The sequence below is a fragment of the Rattus norvegicus genome, chromosome X, assembly GCF_021556685.1.
Source record: "Rattus norvegicus strain SHRSP/BbbUtx chromosome X, alternate assembly SHRSP_T2T, whole genome shotgun sequence".
NCBI classification, from domain to species: domain Eukaryota; kingdom Metazoa; phylum Chordata; class Mammalia; order Rodentia; family Muridae; genus Rattus; species Rattus norvegicus.
This window is the reverse complement of record NC_141554.1, coordinates 70,238,652-70,261,562: the sequence shown is the minus strand read 5'-3', so window position 1 is coordinate 70,261,562 and position 22,911 is coordinate 70,238,652. Positions and strand designations below refer to the sequence as shown.

Sequence of the window (22,911 nt, the reverse complement as noted above, 5' to 3'; positions counted from 1 at the left end):
TCCCTCCTCCCTACTCAGGACAAAATTAGCTATGTAGGTTAGAAAACTTCATTTTATCCTGAAATGACGTCAGTTGGCTCCACAGTATATGTGTGTATGTACGTATGTATGTATGTATGCATGTATATATGTATATATGTGTATGTATGCATGTATGTATACATGTATATATGTATATACGTGTATATGTATACATGTACATATTATATGTATATATTAGTATACATGTATGTATTTATATTCAAAATACACTTGTATATCACTAAATTCTAGTCAATATTCTAATCCAATTCTGCTCTTTTCCTCTAAGGATTTCAGACTTTAAGACTTGATTCTGAATCCCTTTTGATGCACTGGTCAGGTCAGGTGAGGTTTCTTAGTTTTTTTCAAGGCACATTGTTTGGTTCTCTCCTCTACACCTTGACCAAGCTTCCATTTCTTCCTATCTATAATGTATTCCAGGACATCCCCTACTTCTGTCTGTGAAATCTGTGAAATCAGACTCTGAGAAAGTGTCATTGTTGGAAAAGCATATATATATATATTATATATATATATATATTATATATATATATACACTAGCTGCTAGAAATAAAATATATATATAATTTATTTATATATATAATTAATTTACTATTATATATATACTTGTGTGTGTGTGTGTGTGTGAGTGTGTGTGTGTGTGTGTGTGTACCATATCAGTATGTGCAGTGAGAGACCCAGAGACCCAACAGGGGTGAAAGGATGGCTTAAATTCAAAGTGAAGTAGGGGATTCAGTTTTTCTTCATTTTTAGTGGTCTTTCCTAAGCTTCATATTTTCTGTTAAAAATCTTAATCTTCTGAAGTTATTAATATAAAAATGCAAAGCCAGAGCCAGGAAGTGGCTTTTCCTCGTGTCTGAGAATCCTTACTTCTTCAACATTTGATTTTCCCTGTAACCTCACGCCAGCTAAACGATGCACAGAACTTTAAAAACTGAGCTGCATTTACCTTGCTGCCTCCTCCCTTCCTCCCCACAGATTAGGCTAGATCTAACTCTGGGCCCTTCCCTCCCTAGGCCTAGCTTCAGTTCCTGGAGCTTTAGTAACTCTTGCCAGACTTGTGACTTGGCCATTGTTTACCAGCCAGACTCTCACAGTCCTTTCAGGGGCGGAGTTAATTTGCATAACCACTCCTATACATATAAAATGATCCAATAGCTGCCCTGCATTCCCTACAGGGGAGAGAAGGGGGATAGGCATAACATGAAAGAAATAGAGGATGGATTTGATCTGTTGTTGCCACACGTGGAAGTGAAATGACTCCAGCAGAACACTGGTTGCAACGGATTCCACCTATTGTGAGAACGGTATGCCATCTGGGGACTGAGGGGAGGCTGCTGGGCAGGGTGTCTGTTCTGTACTCGAATGCGTTTGTTCAGGGAATCCCATTGTAATATCCATCCATTGATCTTGACAGAGTTAAGTGTGGGAACATCCTTCCTGTGGTAAATCACTTGGAACCTGTGGCACCTAGGGACGGAAATAGAGGACCAGAGGACTATATCAGATGTCCTTGTAAGAGTGCTACAAAGTCAGCATGACTCGGGGGAAGAAGGCATTCTGTGACTATCAGTCATTCTATCTGTTTGTGCCCTGACGGCACTTTCCGAGATGTCAGAAACTTAGGCTGTTATCCCTACAGCTTTGAGAAGTCAGTTCCTGTCTGTGCAGGTTCGAACTGGGGCCAGATGGCCGCTGGGAATATGCCCGGACTTGTCCAACAGCCCTGTGCATCTGGGATCTAGAGATAAGGAAGACAAGAAGCCTGGGAGTTAGCTCTTGGAGAGGAGGAGGGAACGGATTGGACACGCAGAGCATCCTGTGGAAAGCTGAACTACTAGCCCACCCACGTGGTGCCTGGGCAAGTCCGGGCCTGTGTAAAAAGCAATTTGGCACTGTGTATGGGGGCTTTCAATCCAGCCTCGTCACCAGTGCGACTGAGTTTCATTTGATCACTTGCTGCTGGAAGCCGAGCCCAGGACAGTGATATTTTGATCCGGCCTCACCCCAAACACTGGCCAAGGCCCAGACAGCTGCAAGAACTGGCAGGGTGAAAGGAGAAAGGGACCTGCCAGAGACTAGGCTGGGAAAACAGGCTGTAAGATCTCATTTTGACAGGTTTTGGCAGCGCTAGCCAACTTCGTGTAGGGCAATAAGAGGTAGTAAATTGTGGAACTCTCAATCCAGGTAACGTTCCTGTCCCACTTGACCCACCCTACCTTTCATCCAACATAAGATACATACTGAATATTTGCCCTCTATCACCAAGTTTGAGGTACTAAGCCATCCAAGATATAGAGGCTGTTAACCCTGGGACCTTAACAGACTCATCCTGAGGATAGGAAAACAACCAATATGGCACAAGATGAGCTTTAAACATGCAAGCAAAATGCTCTGAAATTTTCAAGTAAGGATCATTTCAACTAGAGCTAGAGAAAGACAGGGGGGGGGTCTGTTTCTTTTTGTTTGTTTGCTTGTTTGTATGTTTTTAATAGCTTTTGAGTGTTTGATTTTTCACCAGAGGCACTGAGGGAGACTTGTCTCAGGTTTCTTTGGGACCTGATAGAGTCCAATGTAGGTAAGGCTGGACCAAATGATATGTTCTATATTAGTTGAGAAGGATTTTAATTTCCAATCTCCCTGCTTCTAGCTCCTAAATGCTGTAAGTATAGGTGTGTGTTTATTCTGCCAAGCTGACTGTGGTTCAATCCTAACACCTTTACTTGTTAGACAGCAAAAGTATTTGTATTCTGATCTCATTCCACCGCATACTGACTGTGTGACCTTGGAGTAAAGGAATATTTCTCCCTCTCTGAGCTTCATTTTACTACAGGCAACAGTTGAGTTAATAATAGTACCAACATCATCGAGTTATTATGAGGATAAAATGAAATAATCCATGTAAACTACATGCACACCCTTAGCACAGTGCAAAATAAGTATTCAATAAATGTTAGCCGTTATTATTTAAGATAGATTTATGTAGCACAGATAGGATTTCAACAGGTGGAAAAAGGAGAGAAGGCATTTTAAGTAGAGAAAACATGAGTAACAGTCTGGCAGCAAGGAACTCAGAGCACAGAAAGGAACAATAGTTGAGTTGGGTGTTTTAGTATCGTTAGGGAAAAGTACAAGTTAGATTGATGGGCAACTACACAAGACTGGATGCTTGAGGTTCTGTTTATTAGGACAGATGATTGTAGAGCCACTGTGGTTTCTTTTTTCCCTATTTATTTATTTATTCACTTTATACCCCAGTTGCTGCAGAATTGAAGAAAAAGTCAGATCTATGCTTCGAGTAAATGTGAATAAGCTGGCCTTGAATAGGAAAACACAAAAGTGGACAAATGAAAAGTACACAAAGCCCTAGACCTCATGTGGTGGCTATGAGAACAGAAAGGAGGCAATATAATGTATTATTGATCAAGTCATACCAACTTTGACTGTTCAGAAATTTGAAGTTGATGAATTACATGGGATTTAAAAAGGGAAGGATGGAAGGTCTCTCTTAGGGTTAGGTCTCTCGGGGTTTGAAAGAATACATATTTTCATCCCATCTCTATGAGTAGAATTAGAGACAGATGCTTTTAAATCCTGGGTCGATTTACCTGCTGTTTGGAATCCTGTCCTCAACATTTTCTTGATGCATTAGTACTCACTGGTCGTATATACCAAAGAATATATACAACCATATATATATATATATATATCTCACAAGTAAGCATGATTTAAAAATTAAAATTTCCCTAAACTTCTGTTTTCCTGGAAAATGGGAAATACTTCCCACTTATTGGAAGGATTAAAAATGATCTCTGCAAAAGACATAGCCCAATACTTGATGAATAGCAGGCTTCTGTGAGTCATATGTTTCCTTTAACAACAATTGAGTTCACCTTTAAGAGTTCATCTCATCTCTGACTGAACATTTCTAGAGGAAAAACCTGCATTGTTCTCTGAAAGAACCCATCATCTGTGTGCGGGGGAAATCCTGAACTGTTGGAAGTTCTTTCTTTTGTTCGGCTGCATTTATTATGCCTCTGACTTGTAGTCAGATGTTCTAGTAGTGTTCGCTGGGGATACTTACACCAACCTGTTTCTCTTTTCTAAAAGTTCAGAGATCTGAAGATAATTGACTAAATTTTCCTCATATTCTGTTCCCTGGTAAAGCAGCTGGGTTTCTTTCATTTCTCGTCTGGCATGATATTAAATAAATGTGAATCTGAAGTTTTGAATTATACAAAAGTTGAGTGCTAACAACTTCAGAGAGATAGCAATAACTGTCTAAAAACAAGATGGGGGGGTTGTAACAAGTTTCTTTATAATGCATTATTTCCTTCAATTCTTTAATTTCATCATTTCTTCATAGAGAGTACTCAGAGAAAATGAAACCTGCTCGAGATTGTTTGGTCTGTATGTGTCTGAGACATAACTACAAGCCACATTTTTTTTTCTAATTCACTTTTTTCTTCATTTTCTACAGCTGTTTGAACATAAAATAATGGCTAGGTAGGTTAATTCTGACACTAGAGAGGAAGATAATCATTCAATTGCCCTGTACCAGTTATTTTGTATTTGAAATCTTTCAGTAAGGGAAACCAGGGAGAAAAAGGCCCTAGACCCAAGAAAAAAACAAATAGTAAGTCAGTGTAGAAACCTCAGGCAGGCCATATAGCCTTCCTTTATTTAGTTGGCTGCCTGATTTATTCCCTGCAGTGAAACCTTATTCAGAGCTGAAGCTTGTGAAGCAGAAGCAAGTTTTCTCCGCTTCCTTTAGAAGATGGGCTCCACCCATATACTCTCCCCTAAGGTGCTTAATGGGAAGAGTACTGGCCACTTTCATCATTCTTTAAACTAGCAGGACCATTATTATTAGATAAATATGAGAGATATAAGGATGGCTCTAGTCTGCCTTAGATTAGAATTAACTATATTTTTCAGTGTTTCTCTAGGTTGGTTCTCTTATAGATGATAAGCCTTCTTCATTCCACTGTGGCCTTTTCTCTTTTGACTAAGTCCTAACAGAATGCCTAGCTTCGAAAATTAATTATCAACTGAGTAGTTAGTGACTAGCCATCCACCCTGGAGGATCTAATGCTACTCTTTATAAGTATCCCTAAGAGACATCAACCCACGCTGAAAAAGTGAAGTGGTTTCCATGTAATATATGATGGAATCAAACAGTAAAATGTCATTATTTCCAGGAGGTTGTTAGTCACTATTGTGACTAAGCCAGAAAGAGTGGGCCGTACTACTTCCCTTTCATGAACTACCTTTCCCTGAACCAGTCTATCCTTTGGAATTTTTCCGGTTGAGGGATTACTGAGCCAATACTCTGTTGTGAGAGTAAGAGGAAAAGAGAAGCTGGCTCCTCGGTAACATAGCCTGCTTTTTGGTGTGTATGGGAAAGAGACGAAGCACTGAGCCCTGAGCAACTTAGATTCCACTCTAAACTATATAACTTTGAGGAAATGCTTTTGTTCTCATAGTTCCAGTTTTCGGACTTGAATGCTAGGGGTTGAGATTATCTTGATATACCCTTGTAGAATTTCATGCCTTTACCAATTATTTTTAACTTATATTTTATCCAGTTGTGGAAAAAGGAGAAAAAGAAACATAATGAAAACACATTGTGAATACCGAGTTGCCTATTATTAAGGAGGTCAAATAGAGATGGTAATTTCCTCTAAACAATAAAAAGATGACCTTTTTGTGTGGGATTTTCAAAATCTGAAATTATTTCTGAAAATTATTTCACAGAGCATAATTATATGAAATCACGGGTTTGTTTTTACCAGATATTTTTTTAATGCCAACTCTTTCAAGCCCTATATTTTGTCTTCTTCATGGACATTTTTCACATTTTCTTTTCTTCTAGGTATTTATTTAGTTAGCATACAAAACAATGGGTTTCACTGTGACATTTTTATAAGTGTATATCAATCTTTCTTATTTATGTTCACCTCAAATTACGCTTCCCTGTTTCTTGGGCATGGCTTTAAAAGGGGGTGGAACTACTTTAGCAATGGAGCATTATTTTCTACAAATAGGTCTCAATCTCTGGGCTGATTTTTCTCAGTCTTATTTTATAGTTTTGCCATTCATTGTGTTACAGGTGCCTACTGGCTTGTCCCACTGTTTCTGTAGGATATTTTATTCCCTGGCTCTGTGATGGAGAGATGGCATGTTTGATTGTTGTTAGGTAAAAGGACCGATAGATTCGAGGTGGTCCAGTTCTTCTAGAGTGCTTGGTAACCTGAACAGAGTAGAAACAATATGATGCAAGACCAAACAATGGTAAGGGAAATCAGAAATTAGAGGATACTTCCTGAGTCACCTACATAAAGAAATAATATCATAATTTTGATTGTTTTCTTGGACACTCCACCAGTTTCCTTGATTAGCTAATGAATCTCTACTTTGAGCACTCTATGGGCAGATAACTAATTATTGCTCATGGCACAATTTCATGCTGTCTTATGGTAGTCAATGCACAAACCAGTGACTCATTTAGGGTTCTGTAACAATAGAGCTAATCAGAGGCTTTAAATATTGGCTCAAAATTGACGTGGTCTGTGGCTTTTCTCCACGACCTTTGCTCTTCTGTTTGGGATGGGACACTAACAACAGTCATAGCAGTTCTTCACATGGGAAGCACAATCTGGAGTTTCCAGAGCACTTTCACACATATTGTCTCATTTTTCCCTTGAACATAATCCAAAGTATTCTCTGCCTTCCCTTTTACTTGGGATGACTATTTCAGCAGAAATCAAGAGTATTTTCCCCTTAAAGTCAGCCTGGAGTTGACTGGTCTTAATTTCATTAATGCTTGCATAAATCATACATCTATCTGGTTTTGTAGATTTTGGCCTTTTCTTCTGGTCAATTTACAGTTTTCTAAGTTGTATTTGTCTTTTTGAGCAATTTGTGTCTTTTTATGTGGTAACTGTGTGTGCAGGCACACAATCCGAAATTTAACCCATATTATTACTTTTTGCCTTTGGATAAGTAGATGTGACCCCATTCAAATATTAATTCTATCTCTACAGTGACAACTGCCTTGAAAAAGAACAGATATTTCTGCCTACCTCAGATGGACCATCACCTCTTGCTGTGTGCACTGGAATAAAAGACAAAGTAAACCAGTGAGTCTTTAACTAAATACAACTCCGTTTTATTTCCTGAAGTTGATATCATTGATAGAGAAAATTCTACACCCACTAAGAGAATATAAAAAGAAGCCAATGAAAAACTATAATAGGCAACCATGTTCTCTCAATTATTTTTATTCTAGGCATATATTTTAACAAATTTGAGCATAAAAAGACAATTTACTTTATAAATATGTGTTCCAAGGGTCAAACCCATTCATCAGCCTTTCATGACAAATCCATTGCCTTCTCACTGAGCTATTTTGCTAAATGAAATTATACATTTACACAAACCAAAATTAAAACAACATATCCTAGCCCTTTTTCCCATGCTTGTATCAAAACATTATTACTATATCAATATTATCACTTATTCTAAAGATTTTTTACCATTTGCTGCAACTATAAATACTTATTTAGTGCCTACTGTATAACAAGGCACTGTTTCAAATATTTTAGATGGTGTAGTAAACATAATAGGTATAATGATCTCATAGTGATTCTACTTTAATCGGAGAAAAATAGGACAAATGTTAATAAGAAAACCATAACATATAAGAAAGGTCACAAGTACTATGGAGAATAATGAAATGAGAAGGGATAGAATGATTAGGGAAATTCCAATTTAAAATAGTGGCCAGAAAACTCTATAAGAAGATGGTATGATAATAAATAACTGAAGAAATAGAGAAGTAATCAACTGTATGTGTTCAGGAGAAGATTGCTGGCTTGAGAAGGTATGGTGGCCTTCTATCGAAAATATCCCTGCTTAATTTGAAGAATAGAAATGAGAACACTATAACTGCAGTGAATGGAGTGAGAGGAAGAACAGTGGAGCCTGTGGCTAGAGATAACAGAGGAAGATTAGGTAGCCAGATTACATAAAATACCATGAGCCATTAGAAGGACTTCAGATATCTTGTGAATAAAAGGGAAAGCCAATGAGAGTTGAAAAGGATGTAATCTAATATGTTTTAAAGGATCCATTCTTCTATTTTCTGCTTTTTCACCTCTCATTCTGTTATAAAGAAGAAAATATGGGAAGATTACCTCTGACTATGGAACAATAAGAATTCCCTTTTGCTGACTGTGACTTATATTCAAGCAACACAGAAAGCTAAAGAAACTCTTGCATCCACACTGTTATTTAGAATAGCTGGACTTGGGAATTAATGGGTAAACTGTATAAATTCCAGACGCCCAGGTCAGACTTTGACTAATTATATCAGAAATTCAGTCGTGGTACCCAGGTATCAATATATTTTGGAGCTTCCAAAATATAACTAAGAATAAAGACCACTGGTCTGAAGTGTTTAACATAATCATCCTTTTCATGATGATTGTGTAGCCTGAGTCAGCAGTGAGTATGACTGATGCTTTTGGCAGAGCTATATTTTGGACCATATTCACTATAAGTAAAATAAATAAAATTTTACAAAGAGTGAGCTAGAAAGATGGTATGAAAATATGGAAATAGAAAATTGACAAGAGAATGCTGTGCTAGAAGTGGATCGGACCAGACCAGAAAAAGAGAAAACAGAGAGACAGTATCTAAGTGTTTGGAGCAACATCTGAACTGCAGGCTAAACATCTGGAATTGAGAAGGGCATGATACCGATTAGAAAGCTGGATTTTCAAGGAAAGACTTATTCTCAAGGCCCAGCTGAGCAACTGCTTTGATTGTGACAACCCTGTGCTCATGGATGGTGATTGAGCATGCTGGAGAGGAATGGGTAGGGCATGGGCCAGCTGCTATCTTCATCACCCTTTTTTAATCTCAGGACTTCTGTACTGCCCAGGCAAAGCAAATAGCCTAAAGTCCTGAGTTCTTAATTTAGACTTGTCATCCTGCAAGTTCTACCCATCCTAGATAGAGAGACCATGCTTCATGCCACAGGCATTTCTGCAAGTTGAGAAGAGCAGCAGCCACAAAGGGTGGCCAGAAGCAGCTGCATACCCAGCAGCGTGAGTGACTTACATCCAGCAGAAACTTAGCCAACATCATTTATTCAGGGAACAGTGAGCTAATGGTGAGATTATTATTAATGCCTACGTCATTCCTTTTCTCCTTCCTGTCTGCTTGTATTGACTTTCTTCTACATTATTTTCTGGGGAATTAAGACAATGGGAACAGGTTCAGATATTATGCAGATGACAGAGATAGGACAAGTAAAGAAGCATTTTTCATTTTTGTAGTTATTGTTCCAGCCTTATTGTATAAATATGTGTATGTGCATATACTTAATAAAATATTAATGGAACACTATAACATTAAGTACACACATGTGTTCATACACATCAATTACGAAGTTTGGCTTTAAGGTAGAATGAAGTCAATCAGTTGGATCATGGCTATTTACAGCAGCCTTAAATATTATTTTAATTTTGGGGCTAACTTTGGCAATATTCACTAGGAAAATGTGGGATATTTCAAGTATTAAAAAATGAAGATCATTGTTCTCCAAAAAACTGAAACAATTCATATAACATAAAGTTTACCATTTCAAGTATACAATGTCATGCTATCTAATATGTTCACAAACTTCTACCATGTAATTCCAGGTCATTTTCATTGTGCACTGATTGGTCATTGTCTCTTCCTCCCAGCCTATGACAAATAATAAATATGCCTTTTGTCTCTGTGGATTATCTATTTTGGACATTTCATATAAATAAAATCACATTATTGGCCTTTCCTGTCTTGCGACTTCTGTTAGTCATAATAAAGATTGATTATACATTATAGCATACATTATGTATTTCATTCCTTTTTCTAGATAAATATTATATTTCACAGACACACTAAGTTCTATTTGTCATCTTTGTTTACGAGTTGATGGACATTTGATTTTTTTTAACTTCCTGTTATTATGAGTAAGCTTCTAGAAACATTTATGTATAAGGTTTTGTGTGAACATGTGTTTTCACCTCTTGGCATATATATTTAGGAATCTATATTTAGGAATAATTGCTATATCATATGATAACACAGTGCTTTACTTTTTGAAGAAATGTTTAATCATTTTCGATAAATGTTGCAGTATTTTAGACATTCAACAAAACTATATGAAATCCTAGTTGTTTACATTTTCCATGACAGTTGTTTATTCATATTTAAGAAAAATATATTGTTACAGGGAATAATGAAATATTTAATTGTGGTTTTAGTTTGCATTCCTACTGAACACACGTTCATGTGTTTATTGGTCACTTGTACTCCTTTCAGAAATGTTTAATTAAAATCTGAGAGAAGAAGGGCAGAATTTCCCTTCTTAGTTCTCTCCTTCACCCTTTAACCATTAGTCAAATTTTACCCATGAATATTATCTGTCCCACAAGTTTGGGAGTCAGTGGCTGTACAGAATTTCAGATCCCAGATCCCATCTCCTATGACACAGAATTCCATTTAAGTTTAGTGGGAAGGTATAGAAACTCTGGGTATGTGGGTATTCATGCCAGAGGGAATCTATTGTGTTACATATGAAATATTCATTTTAGTCAAATACACATATTGTTACTTTCCAGAAGATAATGAAATGAAATGTGGCTTTAAAAGCCCTTTCTCCAGGCCATTTTTCAGTTCCATTTATCCATCTGGCTAAAGGTAGAGTAGGTGGTTCTGAGAGATGAGAGCATCAGAGATTAGTTTTGTGGGTTTTGAGATATCCCCAATGGGGTCAATAGTTTGATTTGGGCTTGAATATCACATCCTGATACTCGTTCCTCCACTTAAATTTTACATATCAAAGAGATGAGCTGGTCTGAGACAGTGAGGTCAGGGGTTAGAGAGCCAAAGGAAGAAAATTATCTAAAGATTCTGGCTAGGAGTAAAAAACCTCCACGTTTGGACTGAGGTTCTAGGCAAACTGGAATCCACTGATGAATCCTTTGGTGTTAGCTAGATGGTTATATCTCACTAACTGTCAGCTATATTCATCTAATTTATGAGGTCAGTATCTAGAGTATATTCACGTGAAAACATTCAAGCATATCAAGGCAGAGAAAGGACCATGTACATTGTTTTACATTTGCAGGACTTCTTACTTGGCTCTATATTTGGTGACTGATAAAGTGAGAATGTTTGGTATATACTTTCCCACAGTTGTCAGACTGGCAGAAATAAGGCCTTCAAACTGAGGATTTCCTCTTGGATGCCCCTTGAAGTTCTATGTACTCTGTGGAGTTCTGTGTACTCAGACAAAAGAGGAACTTCCTGGCAGTAAGGTTTGTTCGCAAGTGAGTCTGAGATTTTAAAGTCAGCCACCACTGGGGCCCAACCACAATCATCCAAAACAACCACAATAATCTAAAAGTTATAGGAATTTCTGAGAAATAGCATCTGTCCCATAGAGAGGAAAGTAGCCCGGGCCTCAGGAGAAGGCATGCTGGGCACTGGTACCATTTCAGGTGTTAAGAGGCTGTGGTGGAAGGTAGTATCAGGGACACTGTTGGTGGACAGGATGGAGATGCCACTGGAAGCTGAGACTAGAAGGTTACTCACTGCAGGACATAATACTTTCACTAAAAGTCATGGGCATTCCTGGAGTACCAGGTTTTCCTAATGGCATTGTGTGGGACTCCCTTGCAAATCATATTCTCTGGCTAGAAGAGAGATGCTCTCTGAAAGGGTAGGAATCTGTTGAGAGCAGTAGCCCCCACTATACTCAAGAAGTGACATAATGCACTATGATTCCCATTTTTTACTCATATTTTACCCACGTGATTTAGCAGATAATAATAATAATAATAATAATAATAATAATAATAATAATAGCAGCACCAACAACAAGAATAATAGAACTTCAGTTTCTTCTGACTCTGAAAATAGTTATGGATGCTTGTTGGTCTGTGGTCTGTGTTGGGGTGTGCACTCTTTTTCCAGAAGGCAAGCATATCTAAAACTGACAGCAACTTCTCATACTCTAAAGGTGCTTGGTTAACAAACTACCAGGGTCTCAGTTCCTTAGCTCCCTGCTCCATGTTGACCAAAGTGCAATTGTACTTTGGGACTCTGGATCACTCAGATCTGAGAAGAGATTCTTTCTTTGTCTCATAATCCCACTTTGAGACAAAAAAAAAGTTTTGAATTTTTAAGTACTAAGTTTAAGTATAACTTATCTTCCCACTATAATCTAAGATAAAAAAGTGTATTCATATTGTTTGATGAAAGCAATTTTAAATTATACATTTTAACATCTCTTATGAGAAAACTTATATAAAATAGACACAAAAATGTTATGTCCTATATTTGGAGTTAAATTTGTGATATTAAATGACAGGGAAAACATGACAGAAACGAGAATGGCAATAACCTATGGGAAGGGGTCATATTTACTGGGAAAGGAATGGAGTAGGCAATATAAAGGTTCTACATCTTTACCTGGAAAATGTTTCCTGTCACAAACCCCAGACTTTGTGCACTGCGTCTGGACTCTTTTCAATGTCAATCTGTTTTCGTTGCCTACACTTTTCTTCCTTTGTTGCTGCTCAAGGCGAAGGTAGGATTTTTGAGCGTGGCCTGTACAGTACAGTGGAAAGGATTGTGACCTTTGACAGAAGCAGAAAGAAGCTCACCTAGCCTCTGTCGTGCTCCAGGAGAGGAGATAAGAGATGCCTGACAAGCTCTTTCATCTCCCCTCTTTCCACTAATGTAATGATATAAAAAGAACATAGTCCCAGGTCGTGGATCAGCCGGAGTTAGGTTGTGACGATGGTAGTGATTAATCTGTGGGAAATGATCTGATGCTCAGTAATGTCTCTAATATCATCCCCAATTAATTTGTATTTTTTTCTTTCCATTTCCATTTAAGAAACAATTTTCCTTGCAAAATTTCTAAACCTTGTCTACTTAATTCTATGTAGAAATATCCCAAGAAGACATGTTCGACAAATACCAAACCAAGGGTCAGTTGAGCCAAGATGATTTAGACATTGCACACATTGAGGGAAAACTGTTTCTCAGCTTCAGGTTATTGGGAGGAGCAGTTTTTGAGGAGGTGTGAGCTCTGGAGACACCTGTTTCTTGGCATGATGTCCAGGCTCCTGATACAGTGGGCCACTCAAGTATTTTATGTGTTTTTCTCTTTCCTTTCCTGCAAATCCTAGGAATAACAAATGTGAATTCCCTTGAATTATTCACACTCCTGAAAAGTCTCTTGTAAATTGGGGACAAATCTACCAAGTACCATGTAGTAACACGTGCTCTTGTAGTAGATACTTTAACCCTATACTGCTATATCTATCTCTTTCTAAGCTACTGTGGAAAGTACCTGTTGTTAAAGTACCAAATGTATGGCTGAAAGGAACGATGCTATGAAAAGGAAAACATTTCTGAAAGCTAGTAAATGGCAGGGTTGTGATTCAGACGCAAGTATACTTGACATGGGATTATGATGCATTGTCTGGAAGGCAAAATTGGAAAGTAAAACAATCTTAAGTTTCCTAGCTAGACATATATGTAGGCAAGGAAAGTAAGCATGCTCAGAATATAACAAACAGCAAGCGCTGTTGGATTACCATTTGGAACTAACTTGGTGTAGAGCATCAACCATTCTTCACTATAAAATCCACATGTTTGGTTGTGAATTGCTAACTTTTCCAAAAGTACATCTTCTATAATACTTTGTAGAAAGACAAAGTCAGCAACAGAGATGTATTCTTTCTGTACTTTTACCAGAAATTAACATCTGCTGTAGGGTATTGCTATTCACAGGGTATAAGGCCTCATATGAGTGATGACATTTATTGCTTATTAGGCATTTTTAGCTGTATACCCAGGATTCTTCAAAACAGTCCAGAGTACATGTTTTCTTTTGTTAATAAAAGTTTTCTTAAACTCCAATTCAAATTCAACTTAATTTATGTTTTGGGTAACTGTTTTGATTTAAAAAAAAAAAAGGAGAGACAAAGAGACTCCATGTTATTTACTGTGTCCTGGTATGTGTATTTGGTAGGAAACCTACCTAGAAAACCATTTCAAACCAAGATTAAAGAGGACATTAAGTTTCATGCAATTTAATGCCTGGTGGGTGAATTGGAGTTTGGAAACCAAACTGAAAATATGGCCTCACGCATGCTTCACAGGCAGCAGCTTCCACAAAATTCCAGGTGCTTATGTTAAGAATTTATCTCTAAAGGACTTCTGCTTTGTAGAACCTATCGATGTTTTCCTGTTTTCTGGGAAAGAAAACTATACAGGAAATATTTTATTTAGATAATCTATGTGGGGTTTGCTGCCATAATACTGGATTCCCTTATCAGTGAAGGTTGAGACGACTAATGTTTTTCCCTCAATGACAAGATGGAGAGCAAAGAGGGGAAGCTTGTCTTCTGAGGGTGACAATTTGACAACAGAGGAGAAAGTGTGTCCATTTTGTTCAAATGTGGACTTCATAGGCCACCTTCTATTGAGTGAAGAAATAGGGGACAGTTATGAGAAAAGTTATACTTCAGAAAAATGCAGCCAGGACATCTTCTGATTTCTACTGGTGACCTTGGCAGAGATGATTTGGGGTCACATACCTCTCTTATAATTAGAAATATACATCAAGGACTTTCACTGGGTGGAGAATCCACCTGAAATAAAGTCTTGTATAAGATTAGGAATGACAAATTGTCCCACCAGGTATAATGTATATATTCCTTGAGCCTTTGTTCCATAGCTATCTTTTTAATTTGTATAGTTCTTCGAAATCTTCATGATGACTTGAAGAAACACAGCACAAATGGTCCTCTTAAGCTATCTAGTGTAGGTTAGGGCCACACTGTAAAATTTCCTCAGTTTAAGTAACTGTAGCCATTAGTAATCCATACAAGACTGTAAGTTGAAATGGAATGACCCAGCTCAAGTAATCAGTTACTTAGGCAAAGAAAAATCATGTTTCAAATTTTTCATTCACAAACAAGGATTATATTTTTCATATTGCTTGAGTCAGAAAATATTGAAAATACTGACAAATTCATTAAGTGTAAAGGTGATTTTTAAGAGCTTTTCGGGTTGGGGATTTAGTTCAGTGGTAGAGAGCTTGCCTAGCAAGTGCAAGACCCTGGGTTCGGTCTCTCCAGCTCCAAAAAAAAAAAAAAAAAGAGCTTTTCACATATTTGTAGCCAGTAGGAAGAAACCAATGGTTTATCTAATTTATTTGTTAATTTTTGCCAGTAAAGCTCCTGATATAACCACAAGCTGAAAATGTGTTTGTCCCTTTGCCTTAGTTCACTTACCTGTAAAATGAAATGAACAGTAATTTGTGACATCTTTTTGGATAAGAATGCTTTGCCTTATAGAAAGCATTTAGAGAGTTCTGGGCATATTGTCAGTACTCTAAAGTTTTAGCTACTTTAGGTTGGCCTCCTTGGTCATTTTCAGAAGAAGACACAGAAGCCACATGTCAGGGAAGTCACTACTTTAAATGTTTCTTTAAGATCACTAGTAATTATTTTTATTTTTTGTACCCACAGTTTTTTTTTTTTTTTCATGATGGATTGTCAAGAAAATGAGTACCGGGACCAATGGGGGCGCTGTGTCACCTGCCAACAATGTGGCCCTGGACAGGAGCTCTCTAAGGTAAAAGCTTTTGATCAGTATTTATATTTTTAAATCTCAGGAACCTGGAAGTGTGTGTGCATTTGTGTGTGTGTGTGTGTGTGTGTGTGTGTGTGTGTGTGTGTGTGTGTGTTTGTGTGTGTGTGTGCATCTGTCTGTCGATCTGTGTGCTTGTGTGTGTGTGTGTGTGTGTGTGTGTGTGTGTGTGTGTGTGTGTTGTGAAAGGAATAAAGAACGTTTAAAAAGATAAAAGATCTGAGAAAGGGCAATATTAGCAATACAGTGAATCACAGCTATGACTAGTTCAGTTCAGCAGATATAATGAGATGCAAATAGTATGAAACAATAGTCATTGTTCCCAAGAACTGAGGCAAGTAGACTCAGAGGCAGGGAAGAGTTTAACAAGATACTAGGGCACCTGATGAAGAGATATTTCAATGCAGATCTCTAGACTTCTTATGTTAAAGAAATCTGTTAAGCAAAGCAAGGTATGTTTAATCTGATTAAAAATGATGGGAAGGATGTAAGAAAAAAAGAATGCTTCTACACTATGGTAAGAATGAAGCCGTGTTGTAAAATTGCCTGGAAGTTACTCAAGAAAAGAAGAATAGGCATTTAAGGGAAGTTGGCAGATTAGAGATCTTATGATGCAACTCAGTGAAAGAAAACAGGATAGTACAGGATAATCTCTATTCTTGCAAGAGACAGTAGCTGTAAATGGACTTATTAAGCCAAGTGAGATCTCTGTGGGGATGCAGACAAGAGTGGCTGTGAACTGGTGCCTAGCTGCACAAATTGGCTCTGGTGAGGTAATTGGAAACCACGGGGAGGCACTTTACAGCACACACACTCAGCAGCACTGCAGTAACAGTTAGCTCATAACCAAGGACTGGATAGCAATTGGAGATGAAACCTTGGAACTAAAGCTTCGTTCTCACAGCAGGGCTCTGGTTGAGGTTAAGTGAGACTTGCAGGACAAAGCCTACACCTTCTTTCCCTTCCTCATACACCAGCAAGGTGGCACAGCCTGAGGAAAGACTTGCCACAAAACCTGGGTGGGTCCAGGGGCTGAAATATGATAGTGCAATTCACACCCTCTTTATCCCAAGTTTGTGGCTATACTCTATGGGAACCCACAGCAAGGGATCCCACCCTGGCTTCTCCAGCACAGTGATGCCAAACTACACAGAGTATCAAGATGGGAATTGAGAACTACACTGCTCGTCTCAGTGCAGCTGTGCCAAGTACTCAATCCAAAGTGTTATGATCTAATCTCTATGGGACAATACATACACAAAATCAGGCTTTACAGCTTTCTACTGGAATAAGAAACAAATTGCATCTCCCCCATTAGTGCAATTTGCCAGAGGAAACTTTTGAAGGGAGAAGAAAGAATTCAAAACCCACTCCAAGATGAAAGAAATATTAACGGACATGACTTTTCTTTTTTATTATACTTTGTCCTTTTTGCTACTGTCAATGTTTTTTGATAATTTTTATGTTTTCTTTTCATTTTTCAATCTTAATTCTTGAAAAAATATTCTGAAAGTGTCTTGCTTTAGGTCATATATTGCTTAGTTTCCATGACTGTTTTGCTTTTTTTCTAACCCATTACACTATTATATATTCTGTATTCTTTTTCCTACATTCAACCCATGTACTTTCTTACTAATTTCCACTTCCTTTTTTATTTTGTCTTCCCTGTCCCTCTTCTTTCTTTTATGAACTCTAGCCCTCCAGAACTTTAAAAACGGTTAAACTATTAGACACTAATACTTTCCCAACTCTTTCCTCCCAATATTTTTTCGCATCTCAATTTTCTTCCAATAGATCTAACATTAATTCCTATGCTTATCACAATCTGCTTGCTTGTAATCTTGATGATGCTCCACTATATATCATGTTATTCTTGTTTATTAAACTTCCAATAGTTATTAGAGTAAAAAGGATCACTGTAAATTGGCTAGAAGGACATTTTTATAGGCCTTCTATCCAGCAATTGTGGTTGATTCTACAGCTGATATTCAAATATTTGGTTGTACCAGGCTCTCTTAGTACATGACTAGGGGTTTAAATTCTAAACTATACATATAAATTCTATCACATGAATACTGAAAGTATTTTAACAAGAAAATATCTGATAAACACAACTAATAAAATAACCCAGATGCAAAAATCTCAATAGAATAGAACAAGAAAGATGACAAATCAAGGAAGAATGATGTTCTGTCCATGGAAACTATAGTACTGGTCCACAGTGAGAGTGCATTAGATAAAGTCTCAGAAAGCTGCAGTTGTTTAATGAAAGGGGAGAGAAATAAAATCCTGAAAGAACTCAAGAAGAGTAAACAGGTGAATGTAACAAGAAAGTTAATTTAGCATATAAAAACTGGGGTTCAATGAAGAAATAGAAATATGGAAAAAAATTAAATGAAAAATTTTGGTTATGTAAAAGTCAGCACAGAAACTCAATTGAAAGCCTGAATGATACAATGGATCATGTGGAAGAAAGAATTCTAGAGACAGAAGCAGAAACACTAAAGACATCAACAAGGATAAAATAACGAGTTAATTTAACTAAAACATAGAATTCTATGGGTACCATTGAAAGACTGATTTTGTCCCACAGCACAACTCCTGTACCTAAGACTCAGAGAACACCATAGACCATTGGGAGAGTGTCAGAAAATTTGTAAGTGCCAGAGGACCAGGAAGTCTGCTGTGAGATTGTGGCTTTTGGAAAAGACAGTGAAGTTACAACCACAACACCTCAGTGATATGGCTGCCTAGACACAACTTGAATAGTGACAATATAAATAATGTATGAAGCCAGGAAGGAGAAATATCATAGGGCCCCACTCTAAGATTAAGAACTACAATCAATTTAGAAATTGCTGAAAAAAAGAGAATTTGACTTACTGAAGGATGAGCCCCTTAATTGGTTATCCAATACCAAGTGGTCAACCCTGAAATCATAAACATAAAAACAATGCTAAATGGACTCAGGAAGTTGTCTTTATTTTAAAAAAAAACTTTCAAAATCTAGACTAACAGAATGGCTATCCAGGCTCAGGAAGCATGTCAGTCAAGATGGGAAAGATCTGAAAATAGATCTTTCTTAAGTACCAAACATGATAGATAGATAGATAGATAGATAGATAGATAGATAGATAGATAGATAGATAGATAGATAGATGGATGGATGGATGGATGGATGGATGGATGGATGGATGGATAGATAGATAGATAGATAGATAGATAGATAGATAGATAGATAGATAGATAATAGATAGATAGAGATAACACTTAAGGAAAAAACACCAAGTTGTATTAACCGCAAATCTATTAGAATTCTAACAGATTTTTGAAGAGATACCTTAAAAGTCTGAAGAGTATGCAATGCTGTATTTAAAGAGCTGATGAAAGGCAGTAATTAGGAAATCAGTTACTATTGCATAAACTGATGGATGACCTTTAAAAATGTGGTTAAATGCAAGGTTTTATTGTAGATATAACGGAGAGTACAGCTCGAGGTACCTGGAACCATCCAAAGCAGGGAAAGAAAGTGGTGGACTTAACATAGCCAGCAGACTGAAGTTGGTGATGAGAAAAGTGGCTGGAGAAGCAAGAGAGGAGACAAAGAAAGTATGGGTAAAGGGAGAACAAGACTAAGGAAAAGAGAGAGAGAGCGAGAAGGAGAGAGAGAGAGAGAGAGAGAGAGAGAGAGAGAGAGAGAGAGAGAGAGAGAGAGAGGGAGAGGGAGAGGGAGGATTATGAGGAAAACTGAGAAAGCAGAAGGAGGATTAGGGTAAAGAACGGGATGTATAGAGCTAGGATACGAGTATGGACTCTGAAATGTAACAGGTACTTGTGATAGTGAAGGAGCCTCTAGGCCCTCATGCTATTTAGCAGGTTAATAGGCACCACAGATAGCCTTTTGTCTCTTCTGACAGTGATCAGGAAAATGGTTGCCTTGGTAGAGGGGAACCAGCTTCATAAGTTCCCACAGAATACTGGCTTTGGTATAATCACCAAAAATTTTCCCTGACAAGTAAATCCAGAATAGTTATATTGAGGACATGGCTCTATTGATAAAATATTTGCTTCAATGCAGGAGAAGCAAAGTTTAGACTCTTAGCACCCATGCAAAAAAAAAAAAAGCAATATTCACACATGGCAGCATGCACCTGAAGAGAACCTCAAAGCGTCATTTAGTTGCCAGTTTGTCTAGTTGAATCTTTGAGCTCCAGATTCAGTGAGAGGTTTTGCCTCAAAAAATTAGTTGAAGCTACTGTGGAAGGTGCATGATTTGTATGTGTTTCTGCATACATGTGTGCACACACAATGAGAAATTACAAATAAATCACTTATTGATACACCTTAGGGCTTTGAAAAAGTAAGAAAATGGAAAACCCCAAACAAGTAATTAATGAAACAAAGAGTTAGTTTTATAAAAAGATAAAATCAAAAGTCCTTTTACAAAAACTATTCAAGAGAAACAGAGAGAAAACCCAAATTATCGAAATTAAAAATGAAAAGCCAAATTTTCAGAAAATCCCAACTGCATTCAAAAAAGCTTTCAAAACATCCACCACGACATCTAAAAGAAATGAATAAATCACTAAACACATGAAATATTAAAATTAAACCAAGGTGGGTTAAACAACTTAAACAGTCCTAAACTGAGCAACTGAGCAATGTGATTGGAGGTATAATAATAATAACAACAATAACAGTAATAATAATAACAATAATCTTACAACTAAAAGATTTATTAAAATATTTCATAAAGCAAAAAGGTAAAGAACCTAAAGAAAAATGCAAACAGATAATTATAGATTAGTTTGCCTGATGAACATAGATATAGAATTTTTCAGTAGCACACGTGTCTTAGTTACTTTTCTATTGCTATGATAAAACACCATAACCGGGACAACTTATAGAAGAAAGCATTTAATTGTGCTTATTATTTCAGAGGCTTAGCGCCCATGTTGATGAGACAAAAGCACGGTGAGTGCAGCAGCTAAGAGCTCACATCTTAAAATCCCAATAGAAAAGAAGAGAGCTCTGGGGATACTGAGAAAAAGGGGTTGGGTGCCCCCAAGTTCATCCCAATGACATACCTCCTATAACAAAAGCACACCTTTTAATTCTTTCCAAACAGTTTCACCAAGGTGCGGATCAAGTATTTAAGTATGTTAGCTGATGGAGGCCATTCTTATTCAATTTGCCATAGAATGCAAAGAGAACTTATAAACTTAATTCAATTCACAGCAAAAAGTACATTCATGGACAAATTTTTTTTACTACAGAGATGTAGAAATGTCCCAACATATTTGAATCAACAAACATAATTTATGTCATATGTAGACATAAAGATATAATATATAATTATTTCAATTGAGTTGTAAATGGTTTTGACAACTCTAACATCCTTTCCTAAGAAAATGCCTCACTATATTAAAAGCTACATACAACATACCTAAAACCAACATCGTCTTAAATGAAAAAAAAAAAAATCCCAGGCATTTCCACTAGGATTAGGAATAAAAATACACCCTCCCTCCACTTGCACTCAATAGAGAAAGAGGAAAACTCTAGAAGATGATATGCTGTGGGGTTGGGGATTTATCTCAGTGGTAGAGCGCTTGCCTAGCAAGCGCAAGGCCCTGGGTTCGGTCCCCAGCTCAAAAAAAAAAAGAAAAAAAGATGATATGCTGGTCAATTTTATGTCACATTGATATGAGTTAGAGTCATTTTAGAAATGAGAAAATGACCCCCAAAATTAGTCTTTGGGCAAGACAGTGGTGCATTTTCTTGATGAATGATTGATATCAAAGCCCCAGATCACTTTCATGGTGCTACCCCTCGGTGAATGATCTCGGGTGCTATTTAAAAAAAAAAGGCCCCAATAAGAAAACCAGTACGCCGGATTTCTGCTTTAGTGTCTGTCTCCAAATTCCTGCCACGACTTCCTTGGATGATGGATTATGATGTGAACACTGCAAGCTTGAAATAAACCCTTTCTTTCCTAAGTTGCTTTTGGTCATAATATTTTACCACAGCAGTAGAAACCTTTCTAAGATAGATGGAAAGACTGCTGATATTCACAAACGAGAACATAATATTCTGAAAACAGATATAGTACCAAAAAGGCCGACATGGTCAATATAATTCCTTTCAAAATATTAATGCCACTCTTCACAAAAGTAGAAAAAAATAAATAAATTCATCTGGTAACACAAAAGACCCTGGATAGGGTCATCAATTCCAGGAAAAAGAAAAATGAAATATACCCACACATCATTTTAAGTTGTCCTCCAGAACCATAGTAATAAAAATAACACTGGACTGGCAAAAAGGACACATGGATGGGTCCTATCAGAATATAGGACCTAGACATAAGCCCACACAGCTACAACCAAATACGATTTTTCATAACGCTGCTTTCGAACTATGCCTTAAGAAAAGATAACCGCACCAAGAAATGTTTCTGATATCCACTTGTAGAATAATTAAACCAGATCTATGTCCACAGAAAACTAAAGCATCACATCTGCGTACCACAACAGTCATGAAGCGGAGACAAGGCAAAAGAACTAGCTTTATATTAGGAAAATACATTTTCCTAAAGTTTCCAAAAAGACTTTTCTTTGCATCTTCTGATACAAAACTGGGTAATACATTTCTGTATACCTAGAAGAGTGACTATGAAATGTATATTTGGCAAACAAGAATGATTCTGTCATGGTTTGCTGAACAAATTAAACCATTTTTGAGCCTGGTCATTATACTACTTAGAATGAAATGAGCAATTGATTATTAAGGGAGGCCAGTGATGTTTGGCTAAGTAGCTAACAACATTCAAGACAACATTTCTGTTCAGTTACCTTTATTCAATTTTATATTTCACTCATGAATTATAAATATCACTGTAATCAAATTATTAGAGAAAATTAACAGTACTTCCTTGGGATATTTTTCTAGAAGTATAATTTGTAAGCTAAATACAATTTTAATATTTTTGTACTATATAAATAGGTACCACTCTTGAATTTTTTTACTAATTTCCATTACAATTGCATGTATTTTCAATAATGCATAAAATTCCCATGTCCCAAAATTCAAAACCAAAAATGAATAATGCATATTTCTATCATCTGTTACTTTTATGCTTTC

At 37.0% G+C, this 22,911-nt stretch overlaps 1 protein-coding gene across 3 annotated transcripts in view; it reads left to right on the top strand.

Moving 5' to 3' along the window:
• Window positions 1–1,216: 1,216 nt before the first annotated feature.
• The window catches only part of Eda2r (ectodysplasin A2 receptor), a 44,587-nt gene continuing 22,892 nt past the window's right edge, over window positions 1,217–22,911 (top strand). For 2 of the 3 annotated variants that reach the window (XM_087599321.1, XM_087599320.1), the window contains exons 1-3: window positions 1,217–1,349; window positions 7,089–7,184; window positions 15,648–15,753. In XM_087599321.1, the coding sequence (XP_087455447.1) occupies window positions 15,664–15,753 (90 nt within the window). In that variant the 5' untranslated portion in view covers window positions 1,217–1,349; window positions 7,089–7,184; window positions 15,648–15,663. 3 annotated transcript variants of the gene reach the window in all.